Genomic DNA, 13628 nt, shown 5'->3' with positions numbered 1-13628 from the left:
GTGTGTGTGTGTGTGTGTGTGTTTCTGTCCCCCCTGCCAGGCTGCTGTCCCCCCAGAGAGACATAGTGACTGACCTGTGTGTGTCTTTCTGTACCCCCTTCAGGCTGCTGTCCCCTCAGAGGGACATAGTGACTTGTGTGTGTGTGTGTGTGTGTGTGTGTGTGTGTGTGTTTCTGTCCCCCCTGCCAGGCTGCTGTCCCCCCAGAGAGACATAGTGACTGACCTGTGTGTGTGTGTGTGTTTCTGTCCCCCCTGCAGGCTGCTGTCCCCTCAGAGAGACATAGTGACTGACCTGTGTGTGTGTGTGTGTGTGTGTGTGTATCTGTCCCCCCTGCAGGCTGCTGTCCCCTCAGAGGGACATAGTGACTGACCTGTGTGTGTGTGTGTGTGTGTGTGTGTGTGTTTCTGTCCCCCCTGCAGGCTGCTGTCCCCTCAGAGAGACATAGTGACTGACCTGTGTGTGTCTTTCTGTCCCCCCTGCAGCCTGCTGTCCCCTCAGAGGGACATAGTGACTGACCTGTGTGTGTTGTGTTTCTGTCCCCCCTGCAGGCTGCTGTCCCCTCAGAGGGACATAGTGACTGACCTGTGTGTGTGTGTGTGTGTGTGTGTCTTTCTGTCCCCCCTGCAGGCTGCTGTCCCCTCAGAGGGACATAGTGACTGACCTGTGTGTGTGTGTGTGTGTGTGTCTTTCTGTCCCCCCTGCAGGCTGCTGTCCCCTCAGAGGGACATAGTGACTGACCTGTGTGTGTGTGTGTTTCTGTCCCCCCTGCAGGCTGCTGTCCCCTCAGAGGGACATAGTGACTGACCTGTGTGTGTGTGTGTGTGTGTTTCTGTCCCCCCTGCAGGCTGCTGTCCCCTCAGAGAGACATAGTGACTGACCTGTGTGTGTGTGTGTGTGTGTGTGTGTGTGTGTTTCTGTCCCCCCTGCAGGCTGCTGTCCCCTCAGAGAGACATAGTGACTGACCTGTGTGTGTGTGTGTCTGTCCCCCCTGCAGGCTGCTGTCCCCTCAGAGGGACATCGTGAAGGACCTGGAGAAGCTCTTTCCCTGTGAGCTGGTGGTGGGTCTGAACGGCAGGGTGTGGGTGAAGTCCTCCAGCGTCCAGAGGACCCTGGTGGTGGCCAACCTGCTGGACAGCTGTGAGAACATGACCGCCCAGCAGAGACGCGCCCTGTTCAGGAGGGTGGCAGAGGGGGCGCTATAGAGCCGCTTACTACGCGGAATGTGACGAATGGACTCTGTACCTCCTGTGTTTTTTTTTTTGTGGGGAACACAGACTGTTCTCATAAGAATAGAAAGTTCACACAGACATTTTCACGTGTGGGTGTGGGGGGGGTGTGTGTGAGTGTGTGAGAGTCAGGATTCTTCAGTTTTTTTGTTTTCTTTTGTCTTAAAGGGCAAGACCAATTTGTTAGAGGTTTGGGTTGTGTAGTTACCTTGCCATTATGTAACTCCAAAGGTGGACAATAAATAAAAAATAATTGCTCCATTGATTAGAAATGTATCATTCAAAATATGCTCCTCATTGACTTACATTGTAAGCTGAAACAGCTCTCAAAGTCACTCTTTTAGCACGTAAATGGACGGAAACAAAGTTGATTTAGACAATATAGAACATCACCAAACCCAGTACTGTTTCTTTTTTAAATAAAAATGTTAGCTTCCTGTTGATTTTGCCATTTTTATTTTGAAGAAAACCCGGACTGGATCCGCGGATCCGGATTCGGATCTTGAAATAGTAAAATCAACAGGAAGTTGACATTTGTATTAAAAAAACAAACAGTACTGGGTTTGGTGATGTTTTATATTCTCTGAATCAGCTTTGTTTGTGTTCGTTTATGTGCTAAAAGAGTGACTTTGAGAGCTGTTTCAGTGTACAATGTAAGTCAATGAGGAGCATATTTTGAATGATCAATTTCTAATCAATGGAGCAATTATTTTTGATTTCTTGTCCACCTTTGGAGATACATAATGGCAAGGTAACTACACAACCCAAACCTCTAACAAAGTGGTCTTACCCTTTAAGTCATGTCAAAAGGAGGGGTTAACGCATAAAACCTATACAAAATAACCTATAAAAATAACTATACCTTTCAGGACGGGAACCCCTTTTTGGGGGTTCTTGTTGCCATGTACAGTACATAGCAACATTTGTTGTAATTTTTGAATAAATATTTGAAGTTTTTCAGAAAACTAAGGTCAGGATTTAGAAGGTGTTTTTAGACTGGGCCTCAGGGGGCCTCAGGGGGCCTCAGGTCTAAATGCGTTATTATGGATCCCACGCCAGCTCTTGGAAAACCCCGCCCCCGCTGCTCAAACCCCGCCTGCGCTGCTCAGACGCCCTGGTGATGCAAGCAGACGCCGCCCCTTTTGTCCTGCTGCAATATTTAACACATTCCATTCCAGATGTTATTCTCATAATGTACTCACCAGTGCCAACGTGTTATTGTTGTTTTTTAGTTTTTTTCATGTCGCCATAGATCTTGTTAAAATCCTTAAGATTGAGCCGTTCACGGTCTGTTTACATCCGCGACATCTCACTGTATCTCCCAGTGAAAACCTCATGTCAAACGGATCTCCATGATTGTAGTTAGAGCGGATTACATTAAACAGTGATATGCGAGGAGAAAAAACTACAGGAAGAGAATTGAGTTTCAGTGTGCGCTTTTAGAATGGGAGCCGACGTGATCGTCAAAACCGGATCCCAAATAATTCTGTTTCCGGTCTTCAAACCGGAACCGGAAATGGATCAAAAAATTCCGAAAGTGCACCTGGAAAATTTTCAACGCGAATCGGCGGTTCGCGTAGATCTACGCGACTGGCACGCTGCGGCTTTAAATAGGTTCGCGTAGATCTACGCGATTGGCATTCAATGTGTTAATGCATTTATTAACGTCAAACTTAGTCTTAGTCTCCGTGCTACGTGACCACAGCAGTACGGTTTCACTGCGGCCACCTCCATTCAGAACATGTTTTATTTTTTTTATTACAAATTAGTTTAGTACTCATTCTGAAGTCTACAAAGTGCAGAAAATGTTTGATGCACTGCCCTCTACAGGCTGAGCATGTCCAATAGATTACGCTGATGTCTAACAATATGGAAAGACATCTCTGTTCTTGTTTCTTTCCATATGTAAGATATCCCAGCAAGCACAGTCAGGACCCGGACCAATCAGTGACGTCTCGATTGGGGCTAGATCAAACCAAACCAAGACAAGTCAGATCTGGCCCAGAATATCACCTGATTTCAACCAAAATTAATCCTGACCACAAAAACGTCACTTCCAGGACGTCATCGAAACACATTTCTCATCACCCAAAATTGCTGTCCAAATGTCCATATGATGTCCCGGTGATGACGTCCTGTAAATGACGTAAAGATCATCCCCATATGGGCTGTGATCTGGCCTAGTCCTGAACGTCACCGGGGTGATGACCGGGCGTCATCATAACGTCATCATGACGTCATTGTGCTTGCTGGGATAGCTTGAAAGATGTATTAGTTTAGAATTTTAACGATTCATTTACTGGCTCTTAAGCAGGTACAGTGGCTTAGCTGGTGAAAGAACCTGTTTAGTAAACAGGAGATCCTGGGTTCAAATCCCAGCGGTACCTTTAAAAGCAAGCACTGAGATACATTGTTATCGTTTTCTACTCACTGCATTTTTATTTTATAAACCTCTTGTGATTATTTAAGACAGGCGATTGAATTTTTGCATGCAAAAATTCACTACAAATAAGAATGCAGTGAGTAGAAAACGATGTAAATCAGTGCTTGCTTTCCGAGGTACCGCTTTCCGAGGTACCCGTTTACGAAACAGGGGCTTTCACCAGCTAAGCCACGGTACCTCTTTAAAGGCCTCATGTTAAAGATAGAAGATGAGATGCTCTGATCAAGTAAATGAATGATTAAAGTTCATTAGCATATCCTAAAATCTAAGGATAGGTGATAGACAAAATGTTTAGGAGTCCAAGAAGCAGCCCTTTTTCTGTTCTCATCATTGTTATTTCTCCACTAAAAGTGAGTCTAGCTTTTTGAACATGTCTTTGTCAGTGGTGGAAAGTAACTAAGTACATTTACTTAAGTACTGTACTTAAGTACAATTTTGAGGTATTTGTACTTTACTTGAGTATTTCCAATTTCCAATACTTTTACTTCTACTCCACTACATCTCAGAGGCAAATATTGTACTTTTACTCCACTACATTTACTTGAAAACTTACTAAGGTCAGGATTTAGAAGGTGTTTTATACTTTTCAGATATGTCCATATAGAACTATGATATAATGAAACATACATTAACCACTTTAGCCCTATTTTATACAAAGGCTATTTGAAAATAGCAGATCTACAAGCTCACAACGCGTCGCGCTGCGACGCGTTGTGAGCTTGTAGATCGGCTATTTTCAAATATTTAGTACTTTTACTTTTTTGTACTTTAAGTACATTTTGATGCCAATACTTTTGTACTTTTACTCAAGTAATTTTTTTATTCTGGACTTTTACTTGTAACAGAGTATTTTTATATTGAAGTATTGGTACTTTTACTTAAGTAAAGAATTTGAGTACTTTTTCCACCACTGAGTAGTACAGACTCTAAGCCAGTGGTTCTCAACCAGTGGTGAAAGTGGTCAAGAGTTGTGTTTAAAAAATCGTAATACTTTCAAGATGTTTTAAAATCTTGAAAGTATCACGAAGGATTACGACCCCTAAGGACCACTGGGGGTCCCCACATTACTGCTATGACGACCTCACAAGATCAGCTAAACTCTATCAGCTCTAAAATCTAAAGTAGCCTAATTGTGAAGCAGTAGACAGTCATTTGTTAACCGGTGGGGACCTCTGCTGGTCACTTTACACAACAATGTTTAATATTATATTAATGAGTAGGCCTACTTTCTACTTTTGGTACTTTAAGTACATTTTGTACTTTTACCAATTTTGAATTCCGGACTTTTACTTGTAACAGAGTGCATTGCAGTATTGACACTTTTAGAAAGTAGATTTGTGCCTTTTCTGCTTTGTGATCCTCTTGGATCTTTTATACTTTATCTCTATCTTTTTTTACTGTGCATACAGTATCTGACTAAATAAAGATAATTTCTCCAATTTGGTCAATTTGAAATGCTTACAGTACTTGATGTAGTCCTGTATGAACTCACTATAGGTCGAAGTATGATAAAAACGCATTTGTTTAAGTATAGTGTATTTTATAGTTTTTTTGTAGATGTTTGTCTGTTTTTTTTTTTCATTTATAGAAGTAGGTATTAAACCAAAACATTAAGGAATTACACTTTGAATTGTGGGTGGTGTAGTTTGTTGGGAACCTTCCCTACAGATAGGAAAGCCCTCCAGCACATCATTACAGACCGGCTGGTGCAGGTCACACAAACTACTGGTACATTCTATCATTAAAGGGATAGTTACTTTTTTTCTATCGATTAGTCACCCCATGGAGACTTGAATTCATGGATATCTTTTTTGTTGTTGTTCCGGTAGAAGACACAAAGAAGAATCTACCGGAACCGCTGCCAGTCATCAAATTATTGGCTGAATTATCCATGAATTCAAGTCTCAATGGGGTGACTAGTGCACAGAAAAAAAGTTGTTTTGGGGGTGAACTATCCCTTTAACCTTGTGAAAATAACTGTTGAATGCTGTATGAATTAAGAGGCTTATTTGTCACTATTCATGGCAGGTACAAGCAGTGAAATGATCTATCTGAACATCTGGGAAAAGCCATGAAATCATGCAATTCTAAAAGTGCCAGGTAGCCAAAAACTATTTTATCTATTCATTTACAATTCATTGAAAATATTAGCTTATTGTTCAGATTTCATGAATAACTTATGATGATCCATTTGATGTATTTGTCAAAATACCTCCAAAACGGTAAATGAAGTCCACGATCATAACACCAGAGGCAGCTCCACTGATCATGTTCAACCCAGATTTGGCACAAAAAAGGGAATGAACTCTTTCTCATGCTATACAACAACAATGTGGAATGCCCTACCCAAAGGAGTAAAGGAGTGTAAAACCCTACTCACTTTCAAAACTGCCCTAAAGAATCACCTTCAGGAGGCTGACATTCCAAACTGGCCCCTGTCAAAGTCTTAACCTAACCCCCCCCCCCCCCCCCCCCTCCTCCTAAAACTGTCTATTGTACATATCTCTTGTTTTTCATACCAGTAACCTGTAAGCTGATTGTATGACGTTCTGCATAGTGTATATTTGTATGTCTTCTTAAATGTCATGATTTGAGTGCACAGGGATCTCATTTTAAATAAGCCAAGTGCTTTTATGAGCGATCCAGTTTAGAGGACCTTGTATTGTGAATTGCACTTCCATGTACTTTTACCATGTCTTTCTAAATAAAGTATTCAATCAATCAATGTCACTTTAAATATGAGTTAATTAATTACTTAAAACACTAACCAAGAGCTCCAGGGCTGTGCTGCATTGTGTTATAAAATAATTATAGAGCACCAGTGATAAACATTTGGTTCCATTTGAACTCTGAGTTAAACTGTCACTCAGGATTTGACAGTAACAGCCTGATGACATGGTCATGCTAGAATCATAGCACATTCATGTATTTTGACATTTTCTGATGAAATGATTGGTTTATGATGGCTAAGAACATGGCAAGGGAAATATATTGAAAGGAGAGTGCACACATGTCCATGGGCCCACTATACTGTTAATTCCTTGATTCAACATTTCCATCACACAAGGATTTTCTAGGAAGATCCTTGTGTGAGTTTATTCTTTGCCAGTGTGCGGAACTTATCTTATTTTATAAAGTGAAATACATTGTCTGATTTTGTCTATAACTCGTTTAGGAAACAATCAGAACGATGGATTTTGCACAAAAACAAATTTCACCCACTTTTTTTTTACATCTGTAAACCTGTGTTGTGACAATAAAGATGATTCTGATTCTAACTAACAGCCTTGCTTGATGCATGATAACCATGCATTATTTCATATGCATTATAATGCCTTATATTATGTCATTTTGTAATACAAGTAGGCTACAACTATCATGTGATTATAAGTTGTTTATGATGTTCCCATGACTTCTACTGCCTTACACCATGATCCCCTTTAATTATGTCGTTTCTGCCCCCCTGTGGACAGCATGTGTCATAACAATACCAAGACAACCTCAGACAGCATTGAATTAACAAATGGAGCAAAGAGAAACCACTGTAAACATGTTACTTCTTCACGGCAGCAACTTCTACATTTATTGAGATGGATTGTTATTTTTTGTGTGCAAATAGTAGTCAAGCTAATGTTTCATCCTGCCAACAGGCATCAGTACCAAACTGCAAATATATGCACAAGAGGAGTAAAAACAGGACTTTCTTTCTTTCTTCATTTTTGGTGTGGAAAGACAGAAATATTCCCAACAAAAATCACTCTTAGTAGGAGAAGATAAGCTCAAATAAAAAGATAAAAAGGCAACTTGTTGGATTAAGTATAGTGTATTGTATTTTTCTTTTTAGATGTCTGTGTTTTTAGTAAGCCAAAAAATGAATCACACCTTCGAATTGTGGGTAGTGTAGTCTGTTGGGGAACCTTCCCTACAGATAGGAAAGCCCTCCAGCAGCCCTACATACCAGCTGGTGCAGGTCACACTAACTACTGGTAAATGTATCTATACATTATAGCTGCTGTGAGGTCATACATGAATGAAAATGGGCCCATAGCTGTTCTTCAGTTATATTGTGCATGTTCATGTTGGCTCCATAGAGTTATCGGGTTGGCTCACACTGGGAAGGCTCTGCTAAGTGTATACTAAATGGAACCGAGCCTTAATTAGCAGTGGTGGAAACAGTACTCACATTTTTTACTTAAAGGTAGGGTAAGTGATATTTTTTGGTTAAAACAAAAAGTATTTTTTTTAAAGGTTAAAATACTATATTCTGATAGTAATCATTGCTATAGAGTGTTTGTTCAGTAACAGGAGTCTCCCCGTCTCTCCAGCTCTTTAATAAACAGAAAATACATTTTTCGGTAGGTGTCAAAATCTCAGCCAATCAGGAGAAAGTACCCATTTTTAAGCTTAATTTGTATAGTTTTCAGTTCCAATTTTGCATGCTCATTTCTTAGTGTCATCACTTCCAATTTCACTTGTTTAATCTGTATCCTGATTGAGTTCTCTGTCCTGGTTGGATAAAATTGGAAATGAAACTACAAAAAAAAAAAAAAAAACTACAAAATACATTTTCTGTTTTATAAAGAGCTGGAGAGACATGGAGACTCTTTATATGGACAGGACACTCTATAGTAACGAGCACTATCAGAACATAGACCCATTTTGCAATTATTTGAAACTTTGCAAATCACTTACACTACCTTTAAGTAAAAGTATCAATACTGCAATGTAGAAACACTCTGTTACAAGTAAAAGTCTGGAATTCTAAATTTACTTGAGTAAAAGTACAAAGGTATTGGTATCAAAATGTACTTAAAGTATCAAAAGTAGAAAGAACTTTTTATGCAGAATGTCCCATTTCACAAGTTTTCAAATGTATAAAATGTATACAATTTTGAAAATAGCAGATCTACAAGCTCACAATGTGTCGCGATGCGACACATTGTGAGCTTGTAGAGCGGCTATTTTTAAATGGCTGAAATGTATAGGGCTGAAGTGGTTAATGTATGATATGTAATAATAATCCAAATCTACAAAGTAACTAGTATCTAAAGTTTTCAAATAATTGTAGTGGAGTAAAAGTACATTTGCTTCTGAGATGTAGAGTAGAAGTAAAAGTATTGGAAATAAGAAATACTCCAGTAAAGTGCAAATACCTCAAAATTGTACTTGAGTACAGTACTTGAGTACATGTACTTAGATACTTTACACCACTGTTAATTAGTATAATTGGTAACACCTGTGAAGGAAGGAAGAGGTGGCCCAATGCAGTTCAAAAGAAACTAAAGTAAGTCAGCAGATATACCTACTAGCTCTGTTGAAACATCATAACGACGAGTTTAATACATAAACAAGACATAGCAGAGATACCATCCACTGCTGGTGAGTTCAGTCAATGTAATTGTATCCACAAACTTAACTTTATGCTGGCTAGCTATACTAACATTATACTGTAAATGTCTAGATGATTCATAGAATGATGTGACTTATTGAAAATAACATGTATTTTGTTGACATTTTACATTTAGTCTTCAATCAGCTATGGAAACTTGATCATGGTTTATTTAGACATGGGGGGGACAAATTACAAGTAGCTCAGAGGTAAAGTAATTTCTTAACACTGTAGGGCCCTCACTTTTAGCTATTTGAAAATTAATATCAGATCCCCCTTTTTCTGACCACATAATCAATGGATTAGGTTTAGGATTTATTCTAGCAATGCCATTGGATGGCAAATGTGTAACTATGTCTGTTCCTGTGGCCATGCACTCACACTAACACTTTTCCCTTTTATGAAAAACCTTCAAAATGTTGCAACTAATCATAATTTGATCTATGCAAAGATATCAAAAGAGAATATGGAGTAAGAGACACATAGCCTGGCATTGCCAGACTGAACATGTGAATATTTGTGATCCCACGTGATGAATCTGGCAATGCCAGGCTAGAACATGTGGCCACAAGCAACTCTTTAGATATTATTTTTACTATCTGGAATCTAGAGTTGCAATACCAACCCTTGACAGCTCATACATCCAAACCGAAAAGTCCGATCTGATTGTATTAAATGACGTTGAACTCCCCAACATTGCAGCTGTATGGAAAGCTTGGATAAGTATTTCCAAAGATACTCTTTGTATCTGCCAAGTTTTTTTTCATACAAATCCACCATATATGAGCTACTTTCTGTCAATAAATTCTGTGCAGGTGATTATTTTTCTAAGTGTTGGAGTTTGGAAGCGCTCGTTTTCGATAATCAGTTAGGACTTTTCTGTTTGGATGTATGAGCTGTCAAGGGTTGATATTGCAACTCTAGATTCCAGATATAAAAAATAGGATGTAAGAGTTGCTTGCAGCTGTGGCATAATATAAAGTGACTGTCTCCTTACATGTCTCCTTACACCTCCCTAACTGTCCACCTCTCCTCTCCTGCAGCTATGGCCTCGGTCAGTGGTGTCATGATGTCTGAAGAACACGTCCTCTGTTCAATCTGTTTGGATGTTTTTACTGAGCCTGTAACTATTCCATGTGGACACAACTTCTGCAAAGTCTGTATCACTAAATGCTGGGACAGCAATGTCACCTGTCACTGTCCCTTGTGTAAAAACCTTTATGGTTCGAGACCAGATCTCCGGGTCAATACTATGATCTCTGATATGGCTGCCCTGTACAAGAGATCACCGGAGAGAAGACCTTCCGTCAGTGGGAGATCCCAGAAACGCAAAGTCAGTCCAGGGCAGGTTCCCTGTGACATCTGTCCTGATGCTGCTAAGTGCGAGGCCCTGAAGTCCTGCCTGGTCTGTCTAGCCTCGTTCTGTGAACCCCACCTGGAGCCTCATCGCAGAGTTGCAACCTGCAAGAAGCACAAACTGATTGACCCTGTGGTGAACCTGGAGGCGAGGATGTGTAAGAACCACGGCAAGCTGCTGGAGATCTTTTGCAGAAACGACCAGGAATGCATTTGTGTCACGTGTCTGAAGACGGAACATAAGGCTCATGACACCGTCCTACTAGAGGAAGAGTACAAAACAAAGCAAGCTAAACTTGATAAAATCAGGTCTGATGCACAGCAGATGATAAAGCATCGACAGAGCAGAGTTTATCAACTCAAACAGTTCTTAGATAAGAACAATGTAGAAGCGGCAAAAGACAAAGGAGACGCCATCAAGGTGTTCAGTGCTCTAGTGGCAGCTGTTCAAAGCAACCAGGTTATGCTCATTGAGGAGATAGAGGAGAGGCGGAGAACAGCTGAGGAGCAAGCTCGAAGCTTCATCAAACAGCTGGAGCGGGACATCACTGTGCTTCAGAGGAAAAGTACCGAGCTGGAGCTGTCTTCACACACTGAGGACCACCACCACCTCCTTCAGACATTCCTGTCAATTTCCAGTATTCCACAAGTCCTTGATTTGAATAAGGTCAACACCCAAAGTTTTCAGAGTCTGAAGACCGTGTGGACAGCTGTCGCTCAGCTGGAAGAGATGCTACATGACAAAATGGAGGTGATTCCTAAAGCCAAGCTGAAGAGTGCCAAACAACGCTTTGCACTAGATGTGACCCTTGACCCTGCTACAGCAAAGTCTGGTCTCATCCTCTCCCAGACTGGAAAAGGAGTATGGGCCAGAAGGGTAACATCCTGGACCGATAACCCATTTGGGGAACGCTGTGTCTTGAGCAAAAAGGGCTTCAACTCATCTAAGATCTATTATGAGGTTGAGGTTAGAGGAAACACAGAGTGGAAGTTAGGAGTGATTGAGGAGGACTTCAAATGTTACAGGCGGTCACATCAGGTATACTGGGTGCTGCAGCTGGAAAAGGAAGGAAACTACTCAGTCTACACAAGAAAAATATATATTACATCAGCAACAACCACTCTCTCCCTGAGCATGAAGCCAAAGACGATTGGCGTGTTTGTGGATTACAAAGGAGGCCAGGTTTCTTTTTATGATGTTGATAACAAGGCTCTTCTCCACTGTTTTACAGGCTGCAAATTTGAGCAGACACTCTACCCAATGTTCTGGTCCAACAGTGATACTGATGGTGCAAATCCTGCTCCTCTAATCATCAGGACTGTTGGTGGAAGTTAGTGGCTTTGTCTTGTTGAAAAAAGTTGCTTTATCTACAATCATCTACAATAGATATTCCAATGGTTCATGCACTTTTTTTATTATCTGTTACTGGCCATGAATTTCCCTCTCACAAAGTGACGCGTTGTAAGCTTGTAGATCTGCTGTTTCTGTTATTTTTTTTATATTTGAAAATGTGTGAAATTCGAATTGGAAACGATTAAATGACGATTATGCAAAAAAAAATGATTATCTCAAATAAATACGATTTTGTACATAGAATTATGTTTCTTTGTATATTTCAGATTCTATCTGCCCTGTGCAATGAGGAGACTCATGAGCATAGATGGGCTTTGGCTGCCCTCTGCTGGTTATTGTGAGAAATGCACAACGATGCTGAACTACATGATGGATTTCATAAAATAGATATATATCCACTCTCTTGACCAGTGGTGTAAAGTAACTAAGTACATTTACTCAAGTGCTGTACTTAAGTACAATTTTGAGGTACTTTTACTTTACTGGAGTATTTCCAATTTTCAGTGCTTTTACTTCTACTCCACTACATCTCAAGAGGCAAATATTGTACTTTTACTCCACTACAGTTATTTGGAAACTTTAAGTTACTAGTTACTTTGTAGATCTGCTATTTTCAAACATTTTTGTACTTTTACTTTTGGTACTTTAAATCTGCCAAAAAATACTTTAAAAGCCAAATCTGTGTTGAACATGATTTGTGGAGCTGCCTCTGGTGTTATGATCATGGACTTCATTAACATTTTGGAAGTATTTTGACAAATACAGGGGGATCCCAATGTTGTGGTGTATCTTGAAGACCAAGCCCATAGCAAGTTGCTGTACTCTGTCCTCAACCCTAAGCCATCCAATCCTAGCAAAATGAGCAGGGGTTAGATGGGTTTTGTGATTGAGATACAAGTTTGTTTTGGGATGTTTGGAGCCTTGTTTTTAAGGCCTTGGAGGTGTTGTGATACCATGAAGTGCATGCATAATCATAATGACCTTGAATGAGGGCCCCTGCAAGAATCTTCAGAGTGTTCTTACTGACTAGACGATCAATCCTCCACAAATAGCGTGTTGTTTGGTTCACATTTTTGATCACTTTTTCTGCGTTTTTGTTACCAGAGAGATAATGGGAGATAATTGTTGCAAGTTGTTGCATTGGTGTGTGGACCGGCCTTTAGGTGCCTGTAACGTAACACTGTCATCATGGATGAAAAAGTTATTTACAAGGGGTGACCTGCAGTGGTGGAAAAAGTACTCAAATTCTTTACTTAAGTAAAAGTACCAATACTGCAATATAGAAATACTCTGTAAGTAAAAGTCCAGAATCAAAATTCACTTGAGTAAAAGTACCAAAGTATTGGCATCAAAATGTACTTAAAGTACCAAAGTAAAAGTACTAAAATATTTGAAAATAGCAGATCTACAAGTTCACAACGCGTCGCGATGCGATGCGTTGTGAGCTGGTAGATCGGCTATTTTCAAATAGCCTACGTATAGAATAGGGCTAAAGTGGTTAATGTATGTTTTATAATGAAATAATGTATATCTGCAAAGTAACTAGTAACTAAAGTTTTCAAATAATTGTAGTGGAGTAAAAGTACAATATTTGCCTCTGTAGTGGAGTAGAAGTAAAAGTACAGAAAATTGGAAATACTCAAGTAAAGTACAAATACCTCAAAATGTTACTTAAGTACAGTACTTAGTTACTTTCCACCACTGGTGACCCGAGACAAAGCAGTTAGAGAACCACTGGTTTAGAATATCATGGTAGTTAGATTAGTTAGTTAGTTAGTGAAGCAATGCTGCAGTGTGAGTAAAGTGTCACTAGAGGGCACACTAGTCCGTGCGCTGCATAACGGTAATGCATGAAACCC

At 40.1% G+C, this 13628-nt stretch overlaps 2 protein-coding genes across 2 annotated transcripts in view; both read left to right on the top strand.

Annotated features, from left to right (window-relative positions):
• Positions 1–1525, top strand: part of LOC308076506 (exosome complex component RRP40-like) — a 6963-nt gene extending 5438 nt beyond the window's left edge. The window contains exon 4 of the mRNA XM_080416835.1: positions 996–1525. Coding sequence (XP_080272961.1) covers positions 996–1203 — 208 coding nt within the window. The 3' untranslated portion in view covers positions 1204–1525. The remainder of the gene's footprint in view (positions 1–995) is intronic.
• A 735-nt stretch (positions 1526–2260) lies between these two features.
• Positions 2261–11751, top strand: LOC308075725 (E3 ubiquitin-protein ligase TRIM39-like; the record flags this gene model as incomplete). The annotated part of the gene is made up of 3 exons (XM_080415671.1): positions 2261–2344; positions 7599–7656; positions 10103–11751. 3 exons carry the CDS (start codon positions 2261–2263, stop codon positions 11749–11751), a joined length of 1791 nt encoding a protein of 596 aa, XP_080271797.1.
• Between the last annotated feature and the right edge of the window lie 1877 nt (positions 11752–13628).

This window comes from Gymnoscopelus braueri (genome assembly GCF_963280865.1).
Source record: "Gymnoscopelus braueri genome assembly, chromosome: 20".
NCBI lineage: Eukaryota > Metazoa > Chordata > Actinopteri > Myctophiformes > Myctophidae > Gymnoscopelus > Gymnoscopelus braueri.
This window is presented reverse-complemented; position numbering and strand designations above follow the sequence as displayed.